Source organism: Coffea arabica, chromosome 6e, assembly GCF_036785885.1.
Source record: "Coffea arabica cultivar ET-39 chromosome 6e, Coffea Arabica ET-39 HiFi, whole genome shotgun sequence".
NCBI lineage: Eukaryota > Viridiplantae > Streptophyta > Magnoliopsida > Gentianales > Rubiaceae > Coffea > Coffea arabica.
The window spans coordinates 59,264,415-59,291,097 of NC_092321.1; the positions used below are offsets into that span (position 1 = coordinate 59,264,415).

Here is a 26,683-nt window from a genome sequence, read left to right on the forward strand (position 1 = left end):
TTAACTGGTCATTAATTATGATTGTCCAAAAGTGTTATTTCATCAATGAATTTTGGATCAAAGACTAGTTCATAGAAGTGCTCAATCTAAGGAGTGCACATTCACGAGAGTAGATGTGCATCTTTATGACTCTTTATGCATATAATTTTATAAAAGAAATGAACTTGTATCTAATCTCATAATCACGAGAGTAGGTATGGATTGGTTATAGGTATAGTTAATTCATTACGAGAGTAGGTTTCATATGTATTAGAAAATTACGTCATAACTAACCAAAATAATAATATTCAATTAATAAATAATTTCACTTGCATAGGAATTTCATAGGTCTAGGAGTTTTTTATTGTCATTCTTACTTCATTTTATTGTATGTTTATAGTATAGATTTAATTTCTTGCACTTGTGATAGTCTAAATAATAAAAAAATTTGAAAAACATTGGTAATTAATAATTTTTCATGTGAGATCAATACCCAATATCCCTGTATATGATTTCTATACTTTCAAAAAATGGGTGTTTAAATTTTTAAAATTAGAACAAAGGAAAAACCTTGTCGATATGCAGTACAATAATTCTAAAAATTGATTGCGATTTTGGCTAGCAGAGCAGGTTGGTCTACAAATAGAAATATATGCCTTTTGGTGACTACATTTGTATCTAATATCATCTCTCCAGTATCTTGAAATTTGTTGTGTTGAGCATATGTAGGAATATTTATCATAATTTGGACTTTAGCTATCCCCATATTTGTTCGGTTTCATGAAGTTAGGGCATTATGCAAAATAAACAGCAATTTATAATCCAGGAATCCTGAAAGGGTTGAAAAACATTGCTATATATATATATATATCTTCTATAACGTGCAAAATAACTTTTTCCCAAGTTAAGTCTCTTTAAAACTCGATTCAGAGTAGGACTTTTAACGTTTCCTTGAGAAAAAAAAGGAAATAACTTGTGCCCTATAAATTATATATTTTGTCGTCTACAAGAAAATCCGATCCGCTTCACTTTGTTGTTGTCTTTCAAGAACCATCTCCTCCTCTATTACTCCCTCGGTTTTGTTCAGGAAGCAATCAGGTTCCCATTCTTCTCTACGTTTTTATTAGCTACTGGAATATCTCTTACGCCAACATATATATATAAGGTCTTTTTCTTTCCTAATTTTCAAATTATTCTATATCCAATATTTTAACATAATACTTTTTATTACTTGCGCTTGTGGTTATTTGGTTTTGCTAGATTGATGATAGTTTTTTGCTAGATTGATGATAGTTTCTTGCATCCAATCAAGGTGAGATAACAAAATACTCATCCATGGTATTGTTCTTTAATACCCTAAATTTCCTCTATGTTAATTTTCCATTCACAAGTTGGTTGGCACTCAATAAACTAGGAGCAGTTTTCTTTTCTTTTCTTTTCTTTATTTACCCTTCCACCTCTTTCCACACATTTTCCATCTCCAACTATTAGGCATAGGATTTGAACCTAGAACCTGCCAGCGGTGGAAACTTTGGGCCAACCCTAGTGGTTCAATAAATTAGTAATTCCAAAAGGGAACAATGCCATTTTTTCCATTTTTAATCCATTTTTGCATCATATTACATTCTTGCTTGTAAATCATAACTATCTTTATCATATAGACAGATATATGTACTTATTTATAAATATTTTTTTGACAAAACTCTGGAAAAATGAGGCCACTCCTAAATGAAAATTAAACAAGAATTGCTACCCCTTTACATGGGTTGGAAAGATGGAAATCCTTATCTATCTAATTTGATTTGACCCCTAACTAAATGGGGCGGTTCAGCAAATTAAGGAATGATAAACCATGGAGGACTGAGATGAACCAATATTTGAGAGGAAATCCGACTCCATCTTATGAATATGATGTTCAGCCCATGAATTGAATCATTTAGAGACTGTTTATTCCCAGGGGGGAAAAAAATCATACCATGCATTAGCATTTTGCTTCAGAAACCCTTGTCATCTTTTATATGTTGACTCTTTGGACATGTATTGCCTATTTCATGAGCAAATTGGTGACTGAATTTCGACAAATTCATTACATTGGGCTTTCGTCTAGCATTGTAGATCAGTGTTACCCCTCTATATTATAGTAAATGGTCTGAGTATTTGAAGGCTTGTTCTTCCAAAAAAAAAAGAAACAATGTCACCCTTTCCCTCCCTGTATTCCTTAATATCAACAAAAAATTTGCAAAAATTAAAAAGCTCATGTTTTTTTTTCTTTTTGTTTATAAGTTGGAGGTGAAACTGATTCTTACCTGCTTTGGTGGAGTTGAAGCTGAAAACCTACGACTTCAAGAGCACCCCAGCCTCTTCTGCAATCAACTGCACTTGTTCATTGTTTTGCACATAATGACTGATTTTCGCCTAACTATCACCACCTCTTCATTGGCAACTATATGCTCAGGTGGGATTAACTAAGAAAGCCCACCATCAGGCTTACATACTCCAAAAATGGAGCTCAAATTGTGTGCCAAAAATGATAGCAATCTTGTTCTTTCAATTTTCAATTAATATAGCTTCAAAATTTTTTTATTTTTGCAGCATTTTCCTGCACAAGAATTACTTAATAATAGGGGGTAGCATCTTAATTTCTCCTCTATTGATTGGGACAGCATGTCACTTCATTCTGCCAAGGGTGGTAAGTGTGATTTCAAAAAGTTAAGGGGTGCTAGGTGTGATTAGAGGAAACCTCAGGGCAGGTTTCCGAAATTAACCCATTAATTTTTTGAAAAGGGTCAATTCGTATACTTAAAACATAGTTGGTGATAGTTTATGTGAACAAGGTGTGAAATAATCAACTTTGAGTAGGTGCAAGTAATTCCATGAATTCTAACTATTCATTTACCTTCAATTCCCTTCTATTATCTAGTGACTCTATTGGTTTTCATTATATGTATTGGCTATATATCATGCCTGCAGATACTTAATATCCAAATCAAGAGTATGGTTTTGAGACGTTGCGCATTGATAAGTGACTAATTTACGTAATAATTGTATAATATTTTATATTATTTTTAGTCACTTTAGTTATATTATTGGAAGAAAATGAATCATTTCGGCTATAATTGGTGAAAAATGCTTTTAAGTGATTAAATGAGGTTTTTATCACTTTTTACTTGGATTTTGTGTATTTTGACAGTTTTGACACATTTTCGTATTTCGGCTATAACTTGAGTTACAATGATCGGATTGGGATGATTCTTGAACCCATTTGAAGATAAGAGATAGATCTACAACTTTGGTGAAGACATCTAAATCCCGTTTGAAGTTTTTCCAGGTCAAAATGCCGAATTACAATAGCAAATTTCTACTGGTCGAAGCTGGAACAGGGCAATGAGCAGGCAAGGGTATTTCAGTCATATCTCAGCCTACACAGATCCAAATGAGACGATTCTTGATGGATTAGAAAGATAACTCAAAAGGCTACAACTTTCGTGTTTTAGACATGAGCTGGTTCAGCCTCTAACATCAAGAAAAGATTGGTTGAAGTTGGGCCAAAAACAGAGCAAGTGATCCACACTCGGATCCACTATTCATCCGAACCCTCGGTTGTTTCTGGGTTAGTGGAACCGAGCTCGGATCCATACGGATCCGAGGTACTGTAGCAGCTCGGATCACTGGTCAGAAAAGGCTGCTCTGTACGCGTAAAACTCAATTTCACCCCCACCAACTCACATTGGATGCTAGACATGTGAGAAACATTCCCAGCTGTAAAAGGGAGATGTAATCCTCATTTCTTGACCAACTTTCATCATTAAATAGCCAAATTCATTGCAAGAAGAAGGAGATTGGGGAGATTGGAGTCCATAGCAGAAAAATAGAGAGTGAGATACGGGAGAAGCTTGAAGTTGCAGAAATGTAGCTCTTTCATCTCCCTAGTGTTAGTTTAGCTTAGTATAGAGTAGTATAGTTTGTCCATTCTTGTTTATTATCTAGATTAGGATGAAGATGGAGGATGAAGAAGGCAAGGAAGAAAGCTCATGTGACAAGGGTTGTATTCCTTCCAAACTCTTTATCTTTTGTATTTGATTCCAAGTTTAGTTAATATACAAGTTCTGGATTTTGTGTTCATTATGAGTTTCTAAAGTTTAAGCCTTGGGTTTGGTTGAACTTTCTATAATTGTTAGTGTTTATTATTTGGTTATTTGACTGCTATGATTTGAGCAAGTTATTTAGCACTTTGGCTCTTTAAATCATGATTAATCTGGTACCATTGATTGTGATTATTTAAGGTGTTGTTTCTGCAATGAAAATTGAGATTTAACACTAGTTCAAGAAGTGCTAAACATAGGGAGTACACTCACGAAAGTAGAGGTGCACTTATGTGGTTTTTAGTGATTCATTTCATGTAATTTCATTGAAGAAATGAACTTGTAGCTAATTTCATAACCATGAGAATAGGTATGGATTAGTTATAAGTATAATTGATTCGCTACGAAAGTAGGATTCAAATGCATAAGGAAATTACACCATAATTAGCCTAGATGTAGTACTCAATGATCCAAATATAGCACTTGCATGAGTAGTTAGGGATACCACAACCTAAGGAGCTTTCATTTGTTAATTTCTTGTATAAGTGCAGTAGGTTAAATTTCTTATCATTAATTGATAGTCTAAATAATAGAGAAGCTTTAGTAATACCGGTAATTGTTCACTCTTCCCTGTGGGATCGACCCGATATATACCCTAAACTACTAGTTGATCTGTATACTTGCAGTGAACGGGTGTAATTCGGTATTTTTTAGCTTGCACGTATGTAAAATACCCGTCACGCATCTCTGCTGAACCAATTTTGCAAGCTTATTAATCCCTTCAGCAGGTATCCTAAGTTGAGCTTCATGCTTAATGTAAGACATGTAGGTTTCAGAATTGCCTTAAATTGCTGATTTTCTTTCTTGCCAATGAGTTGAATGACATAGAGTAAAAAAAATACAACAACATTGAACATAAAACAAGCACTCAAAGATTTGCTTCCGTAAAACAAGAATATGAATCAATTGAGATGTGCATGTCAATTAAGTATGAAAAGGCTATAAAAGGCAACCAGAGTTTTTACCTGTCTAATTTTGAGTTTTGCTCACAATCACCTTACCGTCTCCTTTAATACTGCCCCCTATATTTTGAAAAGCCCCCGTCTTGACACAGAATACCCAATTTCTTTTAAACATATCTACCCCCAGTAAATTTGATTTGGGAAATATTAAAACAAAAAATTCAATACTTCTTGTATATATAAAAATTAAGCTTAGAAAGTCTAAGTTAAAACTTACAATAAATACATAATCATAATGCAAACTGCTGTAACTGTAATTAATAACAATAATATCAATTTAGGGATAATATATTTTTACAGAAGAAACTGCTCTGGATTTTTCGCAGGACATACAGTTTAATCATATACGAAATAACCTTAATAAAACCAAATAATTTCCATTTCATTGATGCCATCCCAAGAAACTTCTGCTAAGAAAACGATAGAATTGTAAGTGGTAATTACCTTTCGCCTATTCATGCTAGCAATAGTTCTAACGTAAGATCATGGTCGGCAGACTCTGTACTTGCTCATATTGAGAAGAAAACAACTTCTTGTTTCAGTCGTGGAGTTATAGGACGCCGAAGAAGTCGACAGGCAACTGAAAATTCCACAAAACCAAGCAAAGCCTCTAGCTCTTGTCAGCGGTTTTATGACTGCGATGGCGGTTGTAGTCCTCCTAGCTATGGTGGTGCTGCTGATAAAACGAATGGTGATGCCGATGGCAGTGGTGGCAGTGATTGGGGGTTTGGTGGGGGCGGATGTGGCGGCAGCGGCTGCGGTGGCAGCTAAAGTATAATTAAGCAAAAATATACTTAAACCATTGTAAATTTCAATTAGAATTTTCATTATTAGTTTTTGTGTCTGATGACAACATCAATCAGCATGTGTGGATTTATTTGCATGGTGTGTTTATTTTCTTTGTTTTTCAAGAAACTTTTGGATGTAATTCTTGGAAAGAATGATGAATCATGGTGGGAATGCATTTCAACTTTCATGTATTTTCAAGTGCATTGGATGTTCATTTAGAAATAATTAGAATCTGATAGACTTCACTCAGCATGCCAAAACGCAGGACATGCGTGTCACAACGCTGCTCGAGGATATTCTCACTTTGAAAGCCTTGTTTCGAATGTGCTCTTTTTGCCTAGTTGATGGAGATAATAATCATTTGAGTAATAAGATTAGCGCTTATGCGCTGAATATCATTCAAGATGAGGAATTTGTGATTCCTTAGTGCCAATGTGCACTGGTTGTACTTAGTTATCGAGCCTTTGTTTGATTTTGTAAAGATTATCTTATATTATAAAATCACTTATCGTTTCGGAAAAAAAAAATACCAGTAGTTATTGTGAGTATAATATTCAAGTGAAGTATAATTTCAGCCAAGTTAATCCCGCCCGTTGAGCATGTTGCACAAAGATTCACTCCAGATTTTCACATAAAAATTTGTTAACTCAGAAAATACATCTTATTCAACAATGTCTGTCAACAGCCAATTTTTTTTTTTTTTTTTTCAGTTTTGTCATTTAACAGTAGTGAAAACCAAGTTTAAAAAGTCCTAGAATAACTTGAACGGGAATCTGCATAGATTAACTTGAACACTATGATACCATGAATCTCTTCAAGTCAAGATTTTTTGACCTTACTTTCTTTGTTCTCCTCCCGTCACAAATTTAAAACAATATTCGACCATATATTTTCTATCCGGAGAATGTGAGTCAAGTAAAAGTCGAGAATTTTGCACAATTTTGGATTACGGATGCCCAATGGTTGATATGTTGTTACCAGCAAAACAACACAAAAGGGCCGCACTCAAGCATATAGAACTTTATAATTCACTAAGTTAGATTTATAATAGTGTTTCATTAGACAAATAGAAAGACAAACAAAGGGTTTGTTTGGACAGTAGATTATTTGGCCAAATATATTTGCTGACATCACCATTACAATTTCCAATACAGCTTTTTATCTTTCCAATTACCTTTTTATCTCACATACATCACATCACAAAAAAGTGCTACAGTAATTATTCCAAATAATATTTCAAATAATACCCTATCCAAAGATGTCTGCCATGCAAAGCTGCCCTAATCTATACTCAATAATTCTATACTCAATAATTACACTAGTAGTAAGGATAATAATTTTTTAAAAAAAAAAGTTTCACTTTGTTCACTTAATTTCATTCTTCTTCTTTTTTTGGGTCAATTCACCAATTGAATTTGTGAAAGTGCACTATGTGACATGCTTATGTTGGTAAGCTCATACAGTGACCAAAATAATGCATTTTTAGAGATTCAGTAGGTAAATTGACCAAAAAAAAATAGAAAAAAAAATTTTCAGTGAGTAAAATGAAACTTTCTAATAGCTTGGTGACCATGCACTGACCCCAGAATTCAACTAATGTAAAAGGAAGGTCCGATGAAATCTGGTTCTAATTGACGCATGGCGTCAGGACTGAAAAACTAGTGGTTTTATAATCCCACATAACCCAATGGTATATAGTATCTATTGTTAAGTCAATCTTTAAAATCATCATTCTACTTCCTTTTACACTATTAACTCGTGAGCCAAGAAACAAAGGAAAAAGGAAGTTGCAGCGTAATTATGCGCTAGCATTAAAAAAAAAAAAAAAAAAAAACTCACTTTGTACATTTCTTGATAACATTTTAGATTAATTTCACTTTGTAACTCTAAACTTATATATTCAATTTTCGCTTTGTATTCTAAATTTTAGTTTTAAAAATATTGCACCCTAAGCTCTTCGATTTGTCCCATTTGATTCTAATATTAAACATGTAAGCAAAAGCACATAAGGAGCACAAACATACCACACGGAAGTAACAATTGCCCATTAATAAAATGACTAATTTTATTTTGCGCCTTATATCTTGTATCCGTTTCTTGAATACATTAATTATATCCAAGATTTCAAGTTTCTCCTATTTTTAGATAAGATAACCAAGCCTGATAATTCTCAAAACGCCTTCAGATTTTGGTATTTGTATCTTTTCCATTTTCTTATGACAAATGTTTCTGCTCTTAGCAGTGGATATGGCGCAATTATGCCCTCATTACGCGTTTTTGAGAAACTTCCTATAGCATACACGATAATCCTTTCACCCTTTGGTTGAGTGGGAAATTGGCATCATTGGTGACCGTAAACCTCCCATCTGTCGCCCCCGTTACATTTAAGGAAGCTTAATTTGACAATGTCAACTACATATATTAACCATGAATAAACCCAACAACAAAAAGACAGTACAAAGTTCCAAACTTTCTTCAAAATCTTGAGTCGTGACATGTTTCACAATTGCAACCAAGGCTTTACATTTGGTCAATCCGTCACATATAAAAGCCTTCAAGACAAATTAAAATGCCTCGAGTCTGAAATTTGTGCTTGTTCTTTTTCTGATTAAGTGGTCAAGCAATTAAGAAATTAGAGAGAAGTTTGGCTGGCAACGCTGTCTAATTTTCTGGTTTTTACATTGACAAATCATTCAAACCAAAGCAATTACCTGAAAAGGACTGGTTTGGTCTATACAGAAGAAATTGTCCGGAAGTTTCACTGGACATAGAATCTAATGATATATAAATACTTACCCAATAACACCAGATTAATCAAATGTACCATTGATTCCGTTTCAAGAAACTGCTGCTAGGGAAATGATGATAGCATTCCAATCATGCAGTGGTAGTTTTTGAGTAGTACCTTGGTTAGTACATGGTCATATTAGTAGGATGACAACTTGTTGTTTCGATTGTCGATTTATAGGAAGCCGGAGAAGGCACCAGGAATCTGAAGAGCCCTCCACAAAACCAAGAAGACAGGAAACTTTAGAACCCTCCACAAAACCAACAGGGCAGGCAACTGAAGAAACCTCCACAAAACCAACAGGGCAGGCAAGCAAAGACCGGAGTTCACCTCCGCGGCCAGCTATTGCTGATCAAAATGCTGTTAGTAGCGGCGAGAGGGATGGAGATTTGGTGATCTTGACTGTAGCTGCTGATGTTGTACTTGCTTCAGCTGAAATAGCAGCCACAGAAAGCAATGATAATAAAACGAACGGCGGTGGAACTGCCCAGGGTTGCTGCTGTGGCGGTGGAGGCAGTGGCGGTGACTGCGGTTGTGCTTGTGGTGGTGGATGTGGTGGAGGCTGCGGTGAATAAAGTATAATTAGACCAATATTGTCATTCCAAACAGAAATTTCCTCCTGAATTTTTGGTTCTGGTGACAGCAACAGTGTCGATTTATGTGGATAATGTCTCTCTCTCTTTTTTTTGAGTAAGGATTTGGCTTGCCCTTTTTTTTTTGTTATCTAGGAAAATAAAGGGTTTTGGATGAGATATGGAGTAAATGGCATCTAGTGGAAGGAATGATTAACCATGGTGGGGTTACATTTCAGTTTCTATGTAGATTCTTTGGTATTGACTGTTCATATAATACTCTATCCAAACACACTCACGTTCCAGCCTTCGCTAATTCTGAACTTATGTAGTACTATACGGAGAGTATAACATAGAATACCACTAATGTAGTTTTCTCTATACCCTTCCAAGGTGTAACTCTACATCTGACATCATGGACAACAGCTTTCACAATGGCAATTAGATTTGCAATTTTTCTTTGCTGCCTTAAACTTACGACCTCCCTTGGCATAAAAATCCCTGTCTATTCTTTAAACCAACTACAAAAATGTGACGATCAAAGATGATGGCTCCTCCAATGTGTTCTAGGCTTCAGGCCTTCAACGGATCACAATTCATCCGGGCGACAAAAATTCTTATGCCACCCCAAGGAATGGTTGTCACTTTGGTCCATTCATTCTGGCAGGCAAAACCTCCACTTTCTCCTTATGAGACCATGTCCTCGTCTCCCTCAATCTATGGATGTTCTGAGATGCCAAACTTCAATTATGGCCTTCGTAAATTAGCTGATGGCAATTAGTCAATTACAACTTTGTCAAGTTGTTTGATGGTGAAGTTTTGGGTATACATTTTTGCAATGCATCATCAGCTATGGTGCTGGTGCTCGACTTAAATGATGGCCATCGAGAATTTGGTGTGCAAATGCAGAATCCAAAGCCCAAAAGTCTCCAAAGGTGGACTCCAAAACCCAAAAATCTTCAGAATAGTGTGGACAACGGTACCAAATTCTCAGTCTAAATATTGTACATGATGCTCTAAGATTTGGCTTTTAGAAACTTGTGTGCTTATGGTCTGAAGAGTGTAAACGACATCGATTCTCAATCTATTCATCTGAAAATAGAATTTGGAGGCAGATTAAGGCTACACAAGTAACACAAACAGGTGTACAATAAGCTTCTTATTTTGACGAGGGAGTGTACTGGAATGGTAATCTTTATTGGGTAGTGATGCCAAAACTTTTTGATGTTTTGATGTGTACAACTGGTGTCTTAACTCGACTATGCCACCTCTCTGTAGCAAGAACAAGAAGGGAGAAATTAGGTATTTCGGAGAGCCTGGAGGGCGTTTATATCTTATTGAATCGAACAATCTTGAAGAAAGATTTGATTTTTTATTTTTTATTTTTGAGTTTATTCAAGTGGAAAATCGGGAGAATCATCAATGGGATCTGAAGTATCATATCTATACCGCTAAGATGTGGTTGGAGGTCCTAAGTGATAGGGTGCTCGATACTAATAATGGCTGAGTTAAATTTTCTGTCCTTTCTTCTTCTTCTTCTTCTTTTTTTTTCCTTTTTGGTGGATAAGGAAGAAAATCGATCCAGGCTTGTGGTATGGGGACCTGGTAAGGTAATCTTTTATCACATCATGATATATGTGTTTGGATAGGAGATTATTTGAAATATTATTTGGAATAATTACTGTAGCACTTTTTGTTATGTGATGTCTGTGAGATAAAAAGGTAATTGGGAAGATAAAAAGATGTGTTGGAAATTGTATTTGTGATATAAGCAAATAATTTTTGGCCATTATTTGGCTATCCAAACACAATTATATCACAAGTGACAGGTATCAATGGAACCAAGCTCACCATGTCAATTATTAGAATCCCATGTGTTAGTAGACGAATTAAATTATATGCTTATTACTTACTACTAATTTAGATGTAGTTTTAACCTCATTATTTACCTGTTTTTGACCGATGACATGAATAGTATCGTGCTTGTTTAGAATGATTGACAGTTCTTATCATTTTTCAGTAGGCATATTATATCTTCAGCTAGAATCAACAAGATGAAGCTGGTTGTTCCTTGGAAGACTGATTTTCCATCGCTCATTTCAAATTTTTGGCACAGTGACAGCTGAATGAATTTTGTGGAAGATCCAATATCACTGCTAAACTGCTATCATTACTGTCTGGCTCTACATAAAAGTACGGTTTCTGAAGATTATCCAAGTGCAACACAGTCCTATTATACTCACAAGACAGTTGAATCACTGCTCACTGCAGAATTCAGGGTGTTGATCACCTTTTAATCGAAATGGGCACTTTAAATTGATTCTGGTAAACCCGCAACGGTGTTGGCTATGTTCAGAGCTGGTTTTCTTTGAACTCGAGCAACGATCACCAAATTCTTATCGGAAACAAGTGTTGTAAACGAAATTTTAGAAACTGAACTTGGACGACAAAAAGTATGATAAACCAAGGGACAGCAAAACTTCCAAAATCAAAAGGAAAAAAAAAAAGTCAAAAGGGCAGATCATGTTAAAAAATTGGCTTAATTTCTTTTAGGGCAAATTACATTTTATCCCCTGTGGTTTAGCATTTTTTACATAACCCCCCTATGGTTTCAAAAGTTGTATATAACCCCCTCATGATTTGAATTAAAGTGTTAAAATGACGGAAATAATCATTCGTAACGGAACTTCTAAAAATGTCGAAATTACCCTTATAAATACATGACATACTAACCCCCCTTATGGTTTTCAAAATATACACATAACTCCCCTTGGTTAATAAATAATTTTCAACTTTACATAAGGGTGTTTTTGACATTTTAGGTGATTCCATTACGAATGATCATTCCCGTCACTTTGATACTTTAATCTAAACCATGAGAGGGTTATATATAGTTTTTGAAATCATAGGGGGTTATGTAAAAAAATGCTAAATCACATAGGGGTAAAGTGGAATTTGCCCTTTCTTTTAGATAGATTTCTTATTTTGTGCAGAAGTAACTAGTTTTCTAATTAGTTTTAATTATTTAAAATAGCAATCACGGAATCTCCTATTTTTATGAGTTTAGCAATAGGCAAGCACTTTAAATGGACAACAAAAAGTATGATAAACCAAGGGACAGCAAAACTTCCAAAATCAAAAGGAAAAAAAATCAGAAGGGCAGTTAATGAGCGAATTTGTTAGTCTACCAACAAAATATATATATCAGATTTGGAACGGGAGAAGAGGACTCCCAAAGGTGTTTTCGAACTTGATTTGAGGGGTTCAAAATCAGCAAAGAAAGTGTACTATAAATTTCAGTACTTCTATAAGAATGGGACCATTGACAGTGAAATCCACACCAACTTGTACATAAAATTAGAAGAAAAATGTAATGGTATGTCTGTGATCAAAAGCCACCATTAATTGTAGTCTGAAATTTTGTACACACACTGATGTTAGATGATGTATAGTTGTATACTTTTTTTTTTTTTTTTTTTTTCGACACAGGGGTGTCCGGGCCTTCGGTCTGACTAATCCCCTGCGGCCCGAGGGCAGAGGCCCATTACCCTCGAACACGGTAACCCCAGGACTCGAACCGTGGTCGCCATACCCTAAAGAGGGGCAACGAAACCACTCGAGCTACCCTGGGTTGGGCATGTATAGTTGTATACACGAACGTCAATGGATGTGACCTTTATGAATTTATCCTGACGGGTTATTGAAAAACTTTTCATTGGATACATGATATCACTTTCATGCTTGGGTTGAGTAGGAAATCAGAATTATTGGTGATTGGAAATTTCCCTAAGGAAACTTACTTTGACCATGGCAACTACCTATTTTAACCAGAATAAATCCAAAAACAAAGAAGACAGTACAAACTACAAAGTACTAACTGTCTTGAAACTTGAAAGGTTGAAAGCCATCTCATTTTAAGCAACTGCTTCTTCCATTCATTCCATACTAGGAGGGGATCACCGCGCACTTGCGCGGTGGACAGTTCTAAAATTAACGTGCCCAGTTATGCCATCTTTACAAAATGCCTGTAACGCAACCAAGGATCAAAAAAATACACGGTGTGAAATTTTAATCTTACCCAATTATTGCCCTCTAAAGTTAAATTTTCTATGGAAAAACATATTATTGCAATTGTAAAAGATTTTAAACTATAAAAAGTTGCATTTACAATTTGTCTAACAGTGTAAACTTTGACACTTGTTCACAGTCAAGGAATTCATAATAAATAGATAAAACACTAAAATTAGTATTGCAGAATCTCAAAACATGAACTTGAACTTCCATGACTCTGATAAATACATATTTTAACTTAACCAAAAATAACAACTTTCTGTCATTTGTACTCGCCCCAGAAGTGAATGAGCAACTTTTGAAAGAAACCACTGAGAACCTGCCATGTATTATAAAAAGAAAGAATGTAAGATACAATCCATTAAAATTAGTTTACTGCTGTAAAACCAAGTTCAAAATAAATCAAGAGACTTAAATGATGCCAATAATGAGAGGACAAATTCAACAAACATCTGCACTTTTGGTTAGTAATAGTCTCATACAAAATTTGTTACCCCTTCTATTTATCAACCCATTTCACAAGCAAGAAACTTTTTTTTTTGGGTACTTTGTTTTGGGTACAGTAGTTGTCAAAGTCCAGAAATGAAAAGATTCTTACAGGTAAGCTAAAGTGTCTTGCTTGGTAACCTGAGTTTCTTACCAAAGTGAAAGTATTAGATGTGCTAGATCCCTGGAGATGGTATGCAAGTAAACTTTCTACAACTTGATCATGAAGCTGCGCAATTTACACAAAATGCCAACGGAAGATAAGGTGAAAAAGGAAATAAAATGATCATGCAATCAAATAGGTTAGGAAGATCCTAAAACGTAAAAATGAAGCAGAAACTTCTCCAGAGGATGTCTTTATATTCTAATGACATACTCCAACGCAAAAGCCAAAATACATGCAACTCTAAATAAGGTCATGAAATTCAGCTTTTATTTCCAATAAAGTTCATGTTACTCCAGCATCAAGAATCTATAAAATTTTCAAGTGTAAAGAAAAATAGTGAAGGCAATATTCACAAGTGTAAAGAAAAACAGTAAAGGCAATATTCATCTAAAGAATTGGTCTTCAATTATGTTTCAACATTGCTCCTATTCAATATTCACAGGGTTTACATGGATTGTTGAGTCTTTTGCAACAACTTGTTTAATCAAACTTTTGATATATGTTCTATTCCCATAGAAAGGAAACACAAGTACATGTGACCATTAAAAACCCCTGAAATGGAATGCAAAACTCTAAATATATACGAAGGCAAATAATAAATAAGTTTCTATGAGTTGCTGTCCATTTTATCCTTTTTTTTTGTAAAATCTCAAAATTAGTCCAATGTTGGTTATAAAGTTTTGCTAATCTCAATATTATTAAGAACACCGGTTTCAAAGTAGATTCATCAAGTACACTATTCCCTGATTGTCACAGTCAGTATTAGTTTGTTAATCATGGTTAATTGGGAAATACTTCACACACTTCACATGATTTGAAATTAACTACTTCAATTGTTAACAGCCTAAGGTTTTAAACCAAGCATTGAATAAGTTCTGTAGATAGCATGCTTAGCAAAGCAAGCATAACATTCCAGGCTTTAATCAAACAATGTTGATCCAAATCCAAAAAAAATAAAAGAAAATTACCTATGAAATGCCTATGGAATTGGGGTAAAGGTAGTAGAAAATTACAGTTGAAATTTAATCAAGAGAAAAAAATATACATTAAACAGGAATGGAGAATCTAGCGGTTTTTAGAGAGAGAAAGAAAGATAAGAACAAAAGGATTTTTTGAGACAGAAGCCTCGAGTAGGAAAGGATTGAGCTCGGAAAAATTTTTAAATGGGAATCAATTAGTTTTCTCAACATTGAGCCCAACCTTTTTGTTGCAGATATAGGAATTTGTATTTTACTCACCAGCAAAGAGGGAAAAATTGTTTTTGCATAGAAAGAAGAGGTAATAGTTTTTTTTTTTTTTGATAGAAAGGATTGGAACACTCTGACGTTAGATAAATCCAGCAAGACATCTTCCCATCCATTAAATGCCAATCTCACAATTTATCATTTGTTCATTATCTTGCTCAAAATAATCATTTACTTTTTAACCGCACATACACATAAAAGAAAGCCTTGTTCCATTTTTTCCACTTGACCAGATGTTTAGAAAAAAAAATAATTTAAGCATAAGATAAAAGAGACAAAAGAAAGAAACAAACATGAAAAATGCTTACTTCTTTAGTTCTTAAAAACCCAGGGAACCATAAGGAATGCCCTTTGTGAGCTAGGAGTTTAACAAACATTTTGCATGGAAGCAAAGACATGAAATAACTAAAAGGAAAAACCTACCAATAGTTGTTGTTCATTCTTCTTCGATCACATAACTGCCATTAAAACAAGAAACGAGTTTTAGAAGAGGGAAAAAAAAGGAAACTATAAAAAAAATTATTAAGTTAATAATCACTTCGTGAATAAAATAATGTTGGAACATCCATTAAAATCACAATCATTTCGTCTTCACTCTTCTTCATCTTCTACCACTTGAAGAAAGAAAATGAAAAACACAGCCATCTCTCCAAGTCCAACATAATATACTAAAAAAAATATTGAAAAAGTCAGCTAAATCTTTATAAAAGAGAGATAAAAAAGAAAAGAAAACCATGACTTGCATTCCGTATAGTGATTGAGAAGTTTAGAAAAATTTTTAGGAAAAGAAACACAAAGACATAACATGTTTTTTTTTGTGAGGAAAAAAACCACTATAGGATGTACCTTAATAATAACATATTCATATAAACAGATGGAAACACATCTATTCTAAACATAATCCATTTCAAGAGACATCCTTGCAAGGAAGTTAAAACAACCCTCCAGATAATGTTGGAGGAACATCAGTCTTAAAAAAAATCAAGTGCGGACATTATTACAGGAAGTGAGCAATAAATCCTCTTGTTTATGCTTAATATAAAAGAATATATTTTAGACATCACATTATTAAGGGAGAATTTGTAAGTTGTATCATTATTTTGCTTGTTCTATGACTTACAGGTCTCAGAGGCAAAGCCTTGTTGCTAAGAGCACATGACGTTGACTTGGAACTTTGAAGCTTAGGATGGTTAAATCTACAATTACGTTTGTATTTATAGTCTCCAGTTTTCAGGAAGTAACAGCAGTCAGGCTGACCAAGTCCCTGAGGATATTCATCAATTGGCATTTGTTGTTGGTACGGGGCATAGAAATTGGTCTCGGATACTGGGTTGATCATTGCAAATGCTGGAGGTGTGGGTAAACTCCTAGCCGATGTTGCGTAGACCGTAGCTTTAATCAATGGAAAGGAAACAATCATGCAAAGAAGACCATTATACAAGTTTCAATGAGTCAAGAACACCAACTTTCAAGGAAAAAAAATGTTGATACATCTGTTATTTGCTACACAAGAATAATGGTACCAGAGAGCTAAAACTAAATATAAAAATTTTAGAGCTTCATAGGCAGTAACAAGCATCTAGCAGCTTATATTTACAATGGAAATACTTCATGCAATAATTAACACCCTTACTTTACCAACTAATTTCACATGCATGATGAAAGTTATGAATCTATTAACTGTTTTCTCTCTCTGTTTTATGTATTTATTTTTGGTTGGTTGCATGTACATAATCTAAGGTTCATAGTGTTTCAAACAAAAATCGAGATTTATTTCCTCTTTGCAAATTGAGCTCAATAATTTTCTCTTACCTCTCTCCACATTAATCTCTAATTGTTTGAAATGTTTCTGCAAACCCCTTTTTTTTTTCTAAAACAATACTTCAATATTATTAGCACAAATCACAAGTTACAAATAGGGGACAAGACCTGGCCTCCGAAGCGCATGCAGAGCTAACCGTCGGCAAACCCCTTTTATTTAATGATAGATTTCTCTTTTCATGCCATGGGAACATTTTTTAAAGGAGATCATGATACATCCGGAGTAAATCCACTTTAAAAGCACTATTTCTCGCTTATGCATATATACCATAAAAAAAAGGAACAACAAAGCAGTTAAAGATGACTTTGAATGCAGTATGGGAATGAGAGCCTCCTGTCAATTTTCAAAAGAGATACAGAGAACAACAATCACTGTTAACTTCAATTAACTTCAAAGTCCTGAAAAAAAAACACAGCATCTGAAGATTTTCATCACAGTAAAGGTGAGTAAAAAGATAGTCTGCCGCGGCACAAAAAGATAAGAATTAGTTTCTTCATCTCAATTGTAACTAAGAATGCACTTGTTCACTACACTATTACCCCATATGTTAAACCTTACATATTGACAAGCACAAATTGGAAATAGTGACGGATTTTCAAATGCATCTGTGACATCTAATGTATTAGATGAAATTCATATACGGTGTTCAGCAAGCAAAGATAACACCATCTGTCAGATACCACCACAATTTGAACATCAGATGGACATTAAACACATGAATCTTACAATAAATGCCATCAAGCAGACAAATGCAGCGTAAAATAGAGAAGTGATGTCAGAAACAAACTACCTGATACCCATTCCACTCAGCATTTGAAGGCACGCCTAGGGCTGGCGGAAATATCATTGATGCTGACGAGCAGGGTGAAGCACTTGTCTAGGCAGCACCATGCAATTGAGCAGATCTACCGGTAACAAAACCCAAAGTATGGTCATTTCCTGCTATAGAAATTGGATCAGGATTAGATGTACTCCAATAATAACATATTTATATAGAGAAAAGAACCTTTAAAGTTGCTTAGAGGAAAGAAGAATTCATAAAAAAAATAGCAATAACAGAAACAAGAGAAGAAATCTACTGAGAGAGTATAAAAGCAAGTCTTACCAACAAAAATAAAACAATAACAATAATGTCACTGATGAAATTTCCCCAAAGGGAACAAAATACTGAATATATATGTGGAAGTAAATTCTAGAGAAGTTTCTATGCATTATTTTCCAATTTTTCTTTTTTCTAAAAATGCCAAATTGGGTCCAACATCAAAGGTCAATACTGTGAAACACAGGGACACTATTTTCTGAACATATTTTTTCCAGCTAAAGATCAAGCCAAGTTTTTTTAATAATTTAAAAGAGCAAAGACGGTATCTTCATAGTAGATAACATGGATTTTGCTTTTGAAACTTCATTTACCTAATTCATATAACTATGTATCTCATGAATCATGAACTGGTGAAAACATCTTCAAGGAATTTAGTCATAATAATGATTTCACTTTGCACATTAAAACCACAAAACCAAAAAAATCGACTATGAAATAAAGATTTCATCATACAACTTCCCTAATCTTGACATTACCAAGAATACCAGGTAGTTTAAATAACAGATTCATCATGTTCACCAGCCCAGGAAAAAAAAGAAGATAGAGAAGAAAAAGATACTCATATCTAATTTACTTTGACAAAGACAATAAAACCCAAAACGCAAAACACTGGAAGAAATCTGCTCATTCTTCCAATCACTTTTACCTTTATCCTTTCTCTGACAAAAACCTCAATAAACAAAAATAGGCTAAATTAGGTGAGAGAAACTGTTTATAGAAAAAGACTATGGTTTATAGTATAAATAGTAGAACACAAATAAATATTACCAGCTTTAACTACTTCTTAGAGATGTCAACTTCACGTCTTCATATTCCTTCCTGTAACAACAACTAATAATATACTCAGAAAAGTAACACCAAAAAAACAAAAAAAAAGGAAAAAAAAAACATCGTCCATCAAATCCTAAATTGGGAGTGGAAGGGAAAAAATTAAATTAGAATGATACAATAAAACTTATATTTTTCCTTACCAGTTGTTTTTCACGGGTGGCCATTTTTCCTCCTAGCTCCAAAAAAATCCAAGAAAGGCAAGAACGAAAAATGGAACAACAAAACACCAAGTAAATAAATATCTAAAAGCTAGCTAATCATCAATTATTCATCATCACAGACCATATTAAAAATTTTTCTTCTAATTAAAAATAAAAAATCAATGATAAAACAGAAATGAAATGGAGACATTAATCATGGAAAGAAAGGGGAAGAAAAGTACCATATCTGCATTCCAGAAATTCACACCAGATAGTAGAGATGAAGTATTGACCTTCCCCTTCCTCATTGTTTCACAAAAGGACACGAAGGAGATGGGAAAAAAAGATTTGCTGCTTTTAGCCAAGAAAATAGAAATATTAGGAAAATTTTCGGAAAAAAAGAAAAAATTAGCCCTAACTACTCGAGGGAGGGAGGAAGATGAAGAAGAACAAGAGGGAGAACCGGGAGTGGAAGGGGAAGAAGATTACCAGCCATTTTCTGTCTCGAGCCCATCGTCCGTCAAATCGTAAGCACCCACTCCTCAGAAGAAGAAAAAAATCTAGACCCTCCAATTAAGATTGCAATCTCTTCCAAGTACAATCAGATGCCAGAAATTAAGGGGAGACCTCTGGGTCTCATGGAAAAAATGGAGTTTTGTCCAGAAACCGGTCTTCAAGAGCTCTTGACATTGATTGATGTTGCTATGTTTTGAATGAAAGACAGAAAGAAAGAAGAGGGAATTTTGTCCAGAGGATAATAGCAATAGGAACCGGCCTTTAAGAGTTGTTGGCATTGACAAATGCTCCTGTTCTTGAATGAAAGAGAAAGAAAGAAAGCGGAGAAAAAATTGGTTGGAGATTCATCCACATACGATGTCGTTTGGTTGATCAAAGGGCAAAAAAAAAAAAACAAAAAAGGAGACAAAAAAGGAGAAGAAAAACCGGTCCAACATCAGCTCCACATCATCACCACTGACCAATCCCCACGTGCCACATGGGCGGACGACCATCCTACGTGGCAGGGGCCTTTCCCTCTTTATCTATATGGTTAATGAGGAAACTGCTGCTTAAAAAGAAAATGATCGACTTAAGAAATTTGGTCATCACGTAGTAGTGTCAAACGAAGATGACGACTTCCTGTTTCAGTTGTCGATTTATAGGAAGCCGAAGAACGCAGCACCATGAAACTGAAGAACCCTCCACGAAACCAAGAAAGTGGGAACCCACCTCGAAACTAAGAAGACTGGCATGTGGCATCTTTAGAACGCTCCACAAAACCAACAGGGCAAGCAACTGAAGAAAGGGTGAATTCTTAGTTTATGATGAAAAAAAAAAAGTCATTCTACAGTTGGGGCGATTTTTGCAGGTTTTTCTACAAATGGGGTGTTCGCATTCCGGGAATGCGAGGTCACTGACAACTATGCAACTATGCATATACTATCAGCGTTGGATGATTGACAACTATGCAAAATTTGAATTTGAGATTCAACTTTTGTACACATGTCATGAATCCAACGATGATAGTGCATATATCGTCAGTGTAGGAAAGATTTACTCAAAAAAAAAAGGGTTCAAACCATGACCATAGTAATCCAATGGTACAAAACAAAATAATTAAATTTTCTAAAACCAGGACTTTTAACCTTAAATGAAATTAAAGTTCTCTCCGCTGTCAGTTTCAAGGTTCGAATCGCAGTTGCGAATGTGAAGACTGTGGATAGGTGTGGGACGTAAAAAAAAACCAAAACCTTAAATGAAAGAATTGATTTTCTTATTTGAAATTATAATGCCTTGGCAACCTGAAATGGATGAAAAAAAAGGTTTGTGTTCGCGTGGCTGAAGGTTTAATTATTGGATTACTTGACGGCTTCAACAAGGTCCATCAGATGACTGAATTTTCTTTACAAATGAAATTAATAATCATACTACATATTGTGAATACAAAGTTGACTTTTGGTGGCTAGCTAGCTTAGATCCAAAATTCAGTAGGACCCAAAAAACAAAATAACCAATGGAAAAAAACTTTTTTCTTTACTTTGTCTTGGCAACTTGATCATTAGAATAACTGAAGTATTGCAAAAGTCATCGGTAGACCAGAAGAAAAGGAATCCTCAGCAAAGTCATATAAGATAACACAGAAACTAAACCAGAGCCAACAAAAGATGAGCAATCAAGCACACTTCTTGAATCTACCATCCCACCTAATCAATGATATCCTGTCCAGATTACCGACCAAGACTATCATCCAATGCAAGTCTGTCTGCAAATCATGGCTGAGTCTACTCTCTGAATCTGAATTCACTAATTTACACCTGCAAAGATCTCCTCCTTGCCTGATCATAAACAAATTCGGTTGCCATCCTTCAGAGTTGACTTGCTTCGGTTTAGTTGAATATGAAGATGAGCCTGATCACCATGGTTTTCGATATGTTGCGGGAACAACAATCAAGCCCCCAGAAGGGTGTATTGAAAATGGTTTGAGTGTCACCATGGTTGGCTCAATCAATGGCTTAATCTGCTTAACAGAATCCTACCATAAACATGATGCTGTTAACTTGTGGAATCCAATCATGCGAGAATCCATCACTCTTCCGGTGCCTGAGGGGGGACGATCGTATACAAGTACGGTAAGTTATGGGTTTGGATTAAGCTCTGAATCTAGAAAATACAAGGTGGTTAGGATTTTCGTAGAGCTAGATAAGAATACACGATGGAGATTAAAGTCCAATTGCTATGTTTATACACTTGGGGAAGAGACAGAATTGTGGAGAAGAATTGAGCAGGCTCCGTTTCTGTACAATTATGGCACGTATGGTGTATTTCTGAACGGTAATCTTCACTGGCTGACTGATGATCAAGATAGCTCTGAATTGATATCCTGTTTTAATCTTGAAACAGAGTTGTTTTCACCTTTCCCTGCTCCTCCTGAACTCAGAAAAAATTTCAATCTTGCTAGTTTGGGAGTTTCTGGAGGCTGTCTAAGATTGTACGACAACAATTCTGATGATGAAATTGTCATTTGGGTGATGAAAGAGTATGGAATCAAGAAGCTCTGGACTAAAGAATTTGTTATACAAAAGGAGCCTGTGCATCTCATTGACCCATCTTATGAACTTGTTCGCGTTCTTAAAGTCTTCAAGGATGGCGATATCTTGCTCTTGTGGAGGGATGAGTTTTTTCTTTCTTATGATTGTTGGAGGCAAATCTTGCATCAATCTGGCGTTGATAATGATAAACTCATCAAGAAAGCTGATGATCAGATGAATGAAGATGGCTATGCTGAAAAGAGCTACCCTTGCATCGATGTCATGGACTATGTCCCAAGCTTTCTTTCCCTCAAGAACTTTGGGATCCAGATGGTGGAAAGCACAAACTAGAATCTTGGTATGTTGGCTCAACTTTTTGAAGTTTCTTTTTCATCGAGATATTGTAAAAGTGTTTTATAATACTACCATTTGTATTGGACACAAAGAATGAAAAAATGGAATGGTAGTGCCATTTATGCCTGGTTGAGTTTAATTTGTTTGAATTTTGTGCACAATGTTGAGATTCAATTTACTTTTACTTCCACAGATATATCAACTTCTTGGCAAGACAAGCAGTTGGCGAGTCTTTTTTTTATTTGTGAAATGGCTAAGTTAGTGAGTCCTAAATGATGGTCAGTTTCATCCTTATTTAGTTCATGAGATGGCAAACACATGCTATTAATTGGTCCATTAATAAATGCAGTAATTTTACCCTGTAAATTTGATATCTCCTTCCATTATGTGATTCACAATTTGAATCACCCTGAATTTGCACAAATTTAAGAGTATCCTTTGTTTCACCATATCAGAAGATGAAAGTCAAAATCCATGACATTTAAAAGGAGAAAAGGGGGAAAAGTTTATGAAGAATGACAATAAAAGGTTATCTCTAATATTTGTTTAACCACAACATATCTGAGGGGGGGGGGGGGGGGGGGGGGGGGGGGGGGGGGTGGGGGAAGGGCTCTGCCATGCTGTGCATAACTGAGTAATCAGCCATCAGTACTATGTATTCCGATGCATTATATCTGCTAACGACTAAGACAAAGATCAGTCACCTCTCAAGTTCTTGAGAGCTTTAGTTGCACAAGGTCTCACATATGGAGAGTTGCATTTCTAAGTAAGAATTCATTGGTATAACATAATGTCCAACATGATTTTGTGGTCGGAGAGATAAAATTAGGCAAGAGTCATAAATTTGGAACTTACAGGTAACTGCTAAAATGCTGCTATATTCCACATTCCTAGATTCAAAGAATTGACATGCCATATAATCATGTAGTAAATAAACCTTGAGATCCACTAGCTGGTTGGCGGCTATTCTGCAGAATAAAACTTTAGCTATAATGTGGAGTTACCGTGATCTCCAACTTTGTCATCCAACAAAACTTCTGGCAAAGAACAGAGAAAAACCTGATACCTCAATGCCTCCAATTCAGGTAGCGAATAACTTACAATTAGATTAAGTTATGACTAATGAATAATACCATTAGTTAGGCTGTCTCTCTAACCATTCAATTACCACCACAAACAGAACTTCTACACAATCTCGTATACAGACTGAGAATTTGAAGGAAGTAGTAGATCATTAATGAGGAGCATGTGAGCTCTGCAAACATCTAAGCCTTCATTTTCTCTAAACAGGCTAGATAGCAACTAAATCACATCCACTACATCTAATGCCTTTAGGAGATATCACAAGGTGGCTGATCAGTTATCATGAATATGATTTACTTAACAAGTGAATATCCACCCCAATATCTAGTAATCCATGTCTATATCATTATCCAAACTCAATTGCAGTTAATAAAATTGTTGCCATTAAGAAAATTTTCTTTTACAGCTACAATCAACAATAACTCAACTAATTTCAACTTGAAGTATTTAGGGTGCAAAACACAAGTTTAGCTGTCAATAAGCAGCAAGGTAGAAGTTTCTCGTGTTATTGGTCAAAACAAAGAGACCAATGAGCTTAAAACTGCATCGAGACGCTGATAAACTACAAAGATGCAATGCTACTGATATTACATAAGTTAATAGAAAACTAATGGTTGGGGGCAGTGCACAGCAACTAGCAAGGATCAAGGTCATAATGTACAGAAACATTCTACTTACTAGCTTCTATACCATTATAGCTATATACACATTCAAAAAAGAACTCCTCAATTAATGACAAGGAAAAGAAGAATTCCTAACTACCAACGTCGACTAAAGCCTGAAGCACCATTCATCAATTGCCAATCAAGAACCATAAGAAAGAAACAGCGACAACAATTTTTAGGAGACAAACTGCAACATTCACTCATTCACAATGACCTAAAATGACATCACATTTACCAATACATGCAATTCTCCATACCTTACAATGTTCAGGTAATAACAATCAAAAAGCACATCGAGCCACTAGCTAGAGTGCAAGAAGATTTTACGAACGCAATTAAAGAGTAGCAAGTGTCTCCATGTGTCTGTAGGTGTCCCTCCAACGAAAGCAACTATCCCACCAGTCACCATCAGTATCCTTGGGCACTACTTCAGCAAGCTCCTTGACAATCTTATCGTTGATGTCATACAATATTATCTTGCCACAGAGAGATATCAGCAGCCTCATTCTGTTCTCTTTCTCATCCTCAAGAAAATAAAGTATATGAAAATTACATCTAAAATCGGTTGCGGGATTACAGTCTGCATCAATCATTGATGGATATAAAGTAGTCACAGGAGTAAGATCCACATGACACTTCAAAACCCATTGAGAATAGTCCCTTGCCATCTCAAAAATATCAAACAACATTGCTTCAGGGTCATTTATCTCAATGCCATACAAACACCCACCAGACTCCCCAAAGGACCAAAAATACCATCGGGCTAGAGGCATTGTCAAGTTAAAGAACTCTTTATCTGGATCAAAGCATAAACTATACTCAAAATCACTAACCCAGTGAAAATTACCATTCCACAGCACCCCGTTCCTAAAATAATTAGGTAAATATAAATCTTCCATCTCTAGTATATCCTCACTGTCCCTCCAACTCCCCTTTTCGGATGCATACACAGAAAAACCATGAAAGTCACTAGGCACCAACTGTCCAAAATTATTCGTGATCATTTCTTGTTCGCACCATGCACAAACTAATTTGTAATGTTCAGATTTTAGAGGATCAAACACGATATTCAGAGCCAGAAATTCGCGGCCTCCTTCCTGAAAATCGAGCCGCGGAACAAGCCTATGCTGTCGAGTAGTCGGGTTACACACAACGAATTCCCTAGCATAGTCATCTAACATAAATGCAAGAGCTAAAAGGCCATTGCATGAATGTATATCAGTGAACTTGCCATAATTACTCAAGTGGCAAACGATGTTACCCATGGAATTAACATAATCGTCGGAGAAAGAGATGAAATTGAGATCGGGGATATCCGTCCACGTCCGGCGGCGGAACAAAAAGAGGCCTTTTGTGGCGGCGGAACTGCTGGTGGTGGTGGGATAAACTCGCGAATGTAAACTGCGGAAAGAGGGGCTGGAAATGATAGAGAGCCATCCTTTCGAGACACACTGGAAGCGAAGGAGTGATTTTGGGGGTAAATAAAGTAAAATCTGAGTCAACAGATCTTCATTGTTGGCTATAACAAACGCTGCTGCTGATGGAGCTGACGATAGAGAGGTGGAGGAGGAGGAGGAGGTTTCATGGCGCGGATTCTTGTGCGGTTGATTTGTTTCCTCTGGACTTGATTGTGACGGCTGAGCTGTTGCAGCAGGGGAGCAGACGGAAATCACTCTAGCTTTTGTAAGGTGTTTGATAAAGGGCCCATTAGCTGTAGATTTTTGAGCTGAGGATTCGGCTGAAGACATTTGCCGGGATGAGTCGCCGGGGAAGCGTTCCGATTTGCGGCCGACTGAAAATTAGGAGCTTTGCCCTACAATGAAGCGGCATGGGAAAGACAGATATGTATTGAATAAAAGGATTAATTATAAATTGCCCCTTGTAATCACATCTCAGTACCAAACCACCCCCTGTATTCTAAAAATTTACAAATTGCCCCCTGATAAGTAAAGCCAAATGCAAATACATAGGGAAAAGCCAGATGCATGTTTACATCTTTTTCTTCCCTTTCTTCATTCCTAACTCTGTATACCAATTTTAATAATAATATATTAAAGAATTGAATTAATCTTTCTATGCATACTTACAGGTTGGATAAATATGACAACATTCAAATTTGACTTTAAATATCAAAATTTATATATATGACATGCATCTAGATTCACTAGTATATACACTATCAGTGTATAAAAAATTTATCCGAAAAAATTTTGTTTTATAGTCAAATACATAGTGTAACTTTCTTACTAAAAATAGTTGGTCTTGTTAGTTATCACAAGAAATTGAATGGCATATACTAACAAATTTAAGTAGTTTCTATTGATATTAATTACTTATTATGCATTAACTGTTAACTATCATTAGGATGCATCAAATTTTAATAAAAATAGAAATTACGAACAATTAGGATGCAATGACTATTTTCAGCAACGCAGCACAGATGTCTACGAATCACAGTCTT

The 26,683-nt window shown here is 35.4% G+C and overlaps 2 protein-coding genes and 1 long non-coding RNA gene across 7 annotated transcripts; 1 reads left to right on the forward strand and 2 right to left on the reverse strand.

Moving 5' to 3' along the window:
- Positions 1-13,371: 13,371 nt before the first annotated feature.
- LOC113696880 (uncharacterized) lies at positions 13,372-19,957 on the reverse strand. Of its 5 annotated transcripts, XR_011817206.1 has the most exons (9): positions 19,584-19,957; positions 19,337-19,445; positions 19,095-19,126; positions 18,892-18,942; positions 17,812-17,960; positions 16,320-16,591; positions 15,623-15,657; positions 13,944-14,018; positions 13,372-13,622 (listed from the first exon to the last, which is right to left on the reverse strand). It is a non-coding gene; the product is annotated as an uncharacterized lncRNA (long non-coding RNA). The 5 variants fall into 5 exon arrangements; XR_011817204.1 differs by lacking the exon at positions 13,944-14,018 and having other exon boundaries at positions 17,812-17,963; positions 19,584-19,955; XR_011817205.1 differs by lacking the exon at positions 13,944-14,018 and having other exon boundaries at positions 18,892-18,954; positions 19,584-19,955.
- Positions 19,958-21,154: 1,197 nt separating this feature from the next.
- LOC113695285 (F-box protein At3g07870-like) lies at positions 21,155-22,840 on the forward strand. The gene is made up of 2 exons (XM_027214322.2): positions 21,155-22,478; positions 22,668-22,840. Exon 1 carries the CDS (start codon positions 21,257-21,259, stop codon positions 22,469-22,471), a length of 1,215 nt encoding a protein of 404 aa, XP_027070123.2. The 5' UTR covers positions 21,155-21,256; the 3' UTR covers positions 22,472-22,478; positions 22,668-22,840.
- A 1,717-nt stretch (positions 22,841-24,557) lies between these two features.
- Positions 24,558-25,970, reverse strand: LOC113695012 (F-box protein At5g07610-like). Its single transcript, XM_027213958.2, has one exon. The coding sequence runs from the start codon at positions 25,968-25,970 to the stop codon at positions 24,558-24,560; it is 1,413 nt and encodes a 470-aa protein (XP_027069759.2).
- Positions 25,971-26,683: the final 713 nt, after the last annotated feature.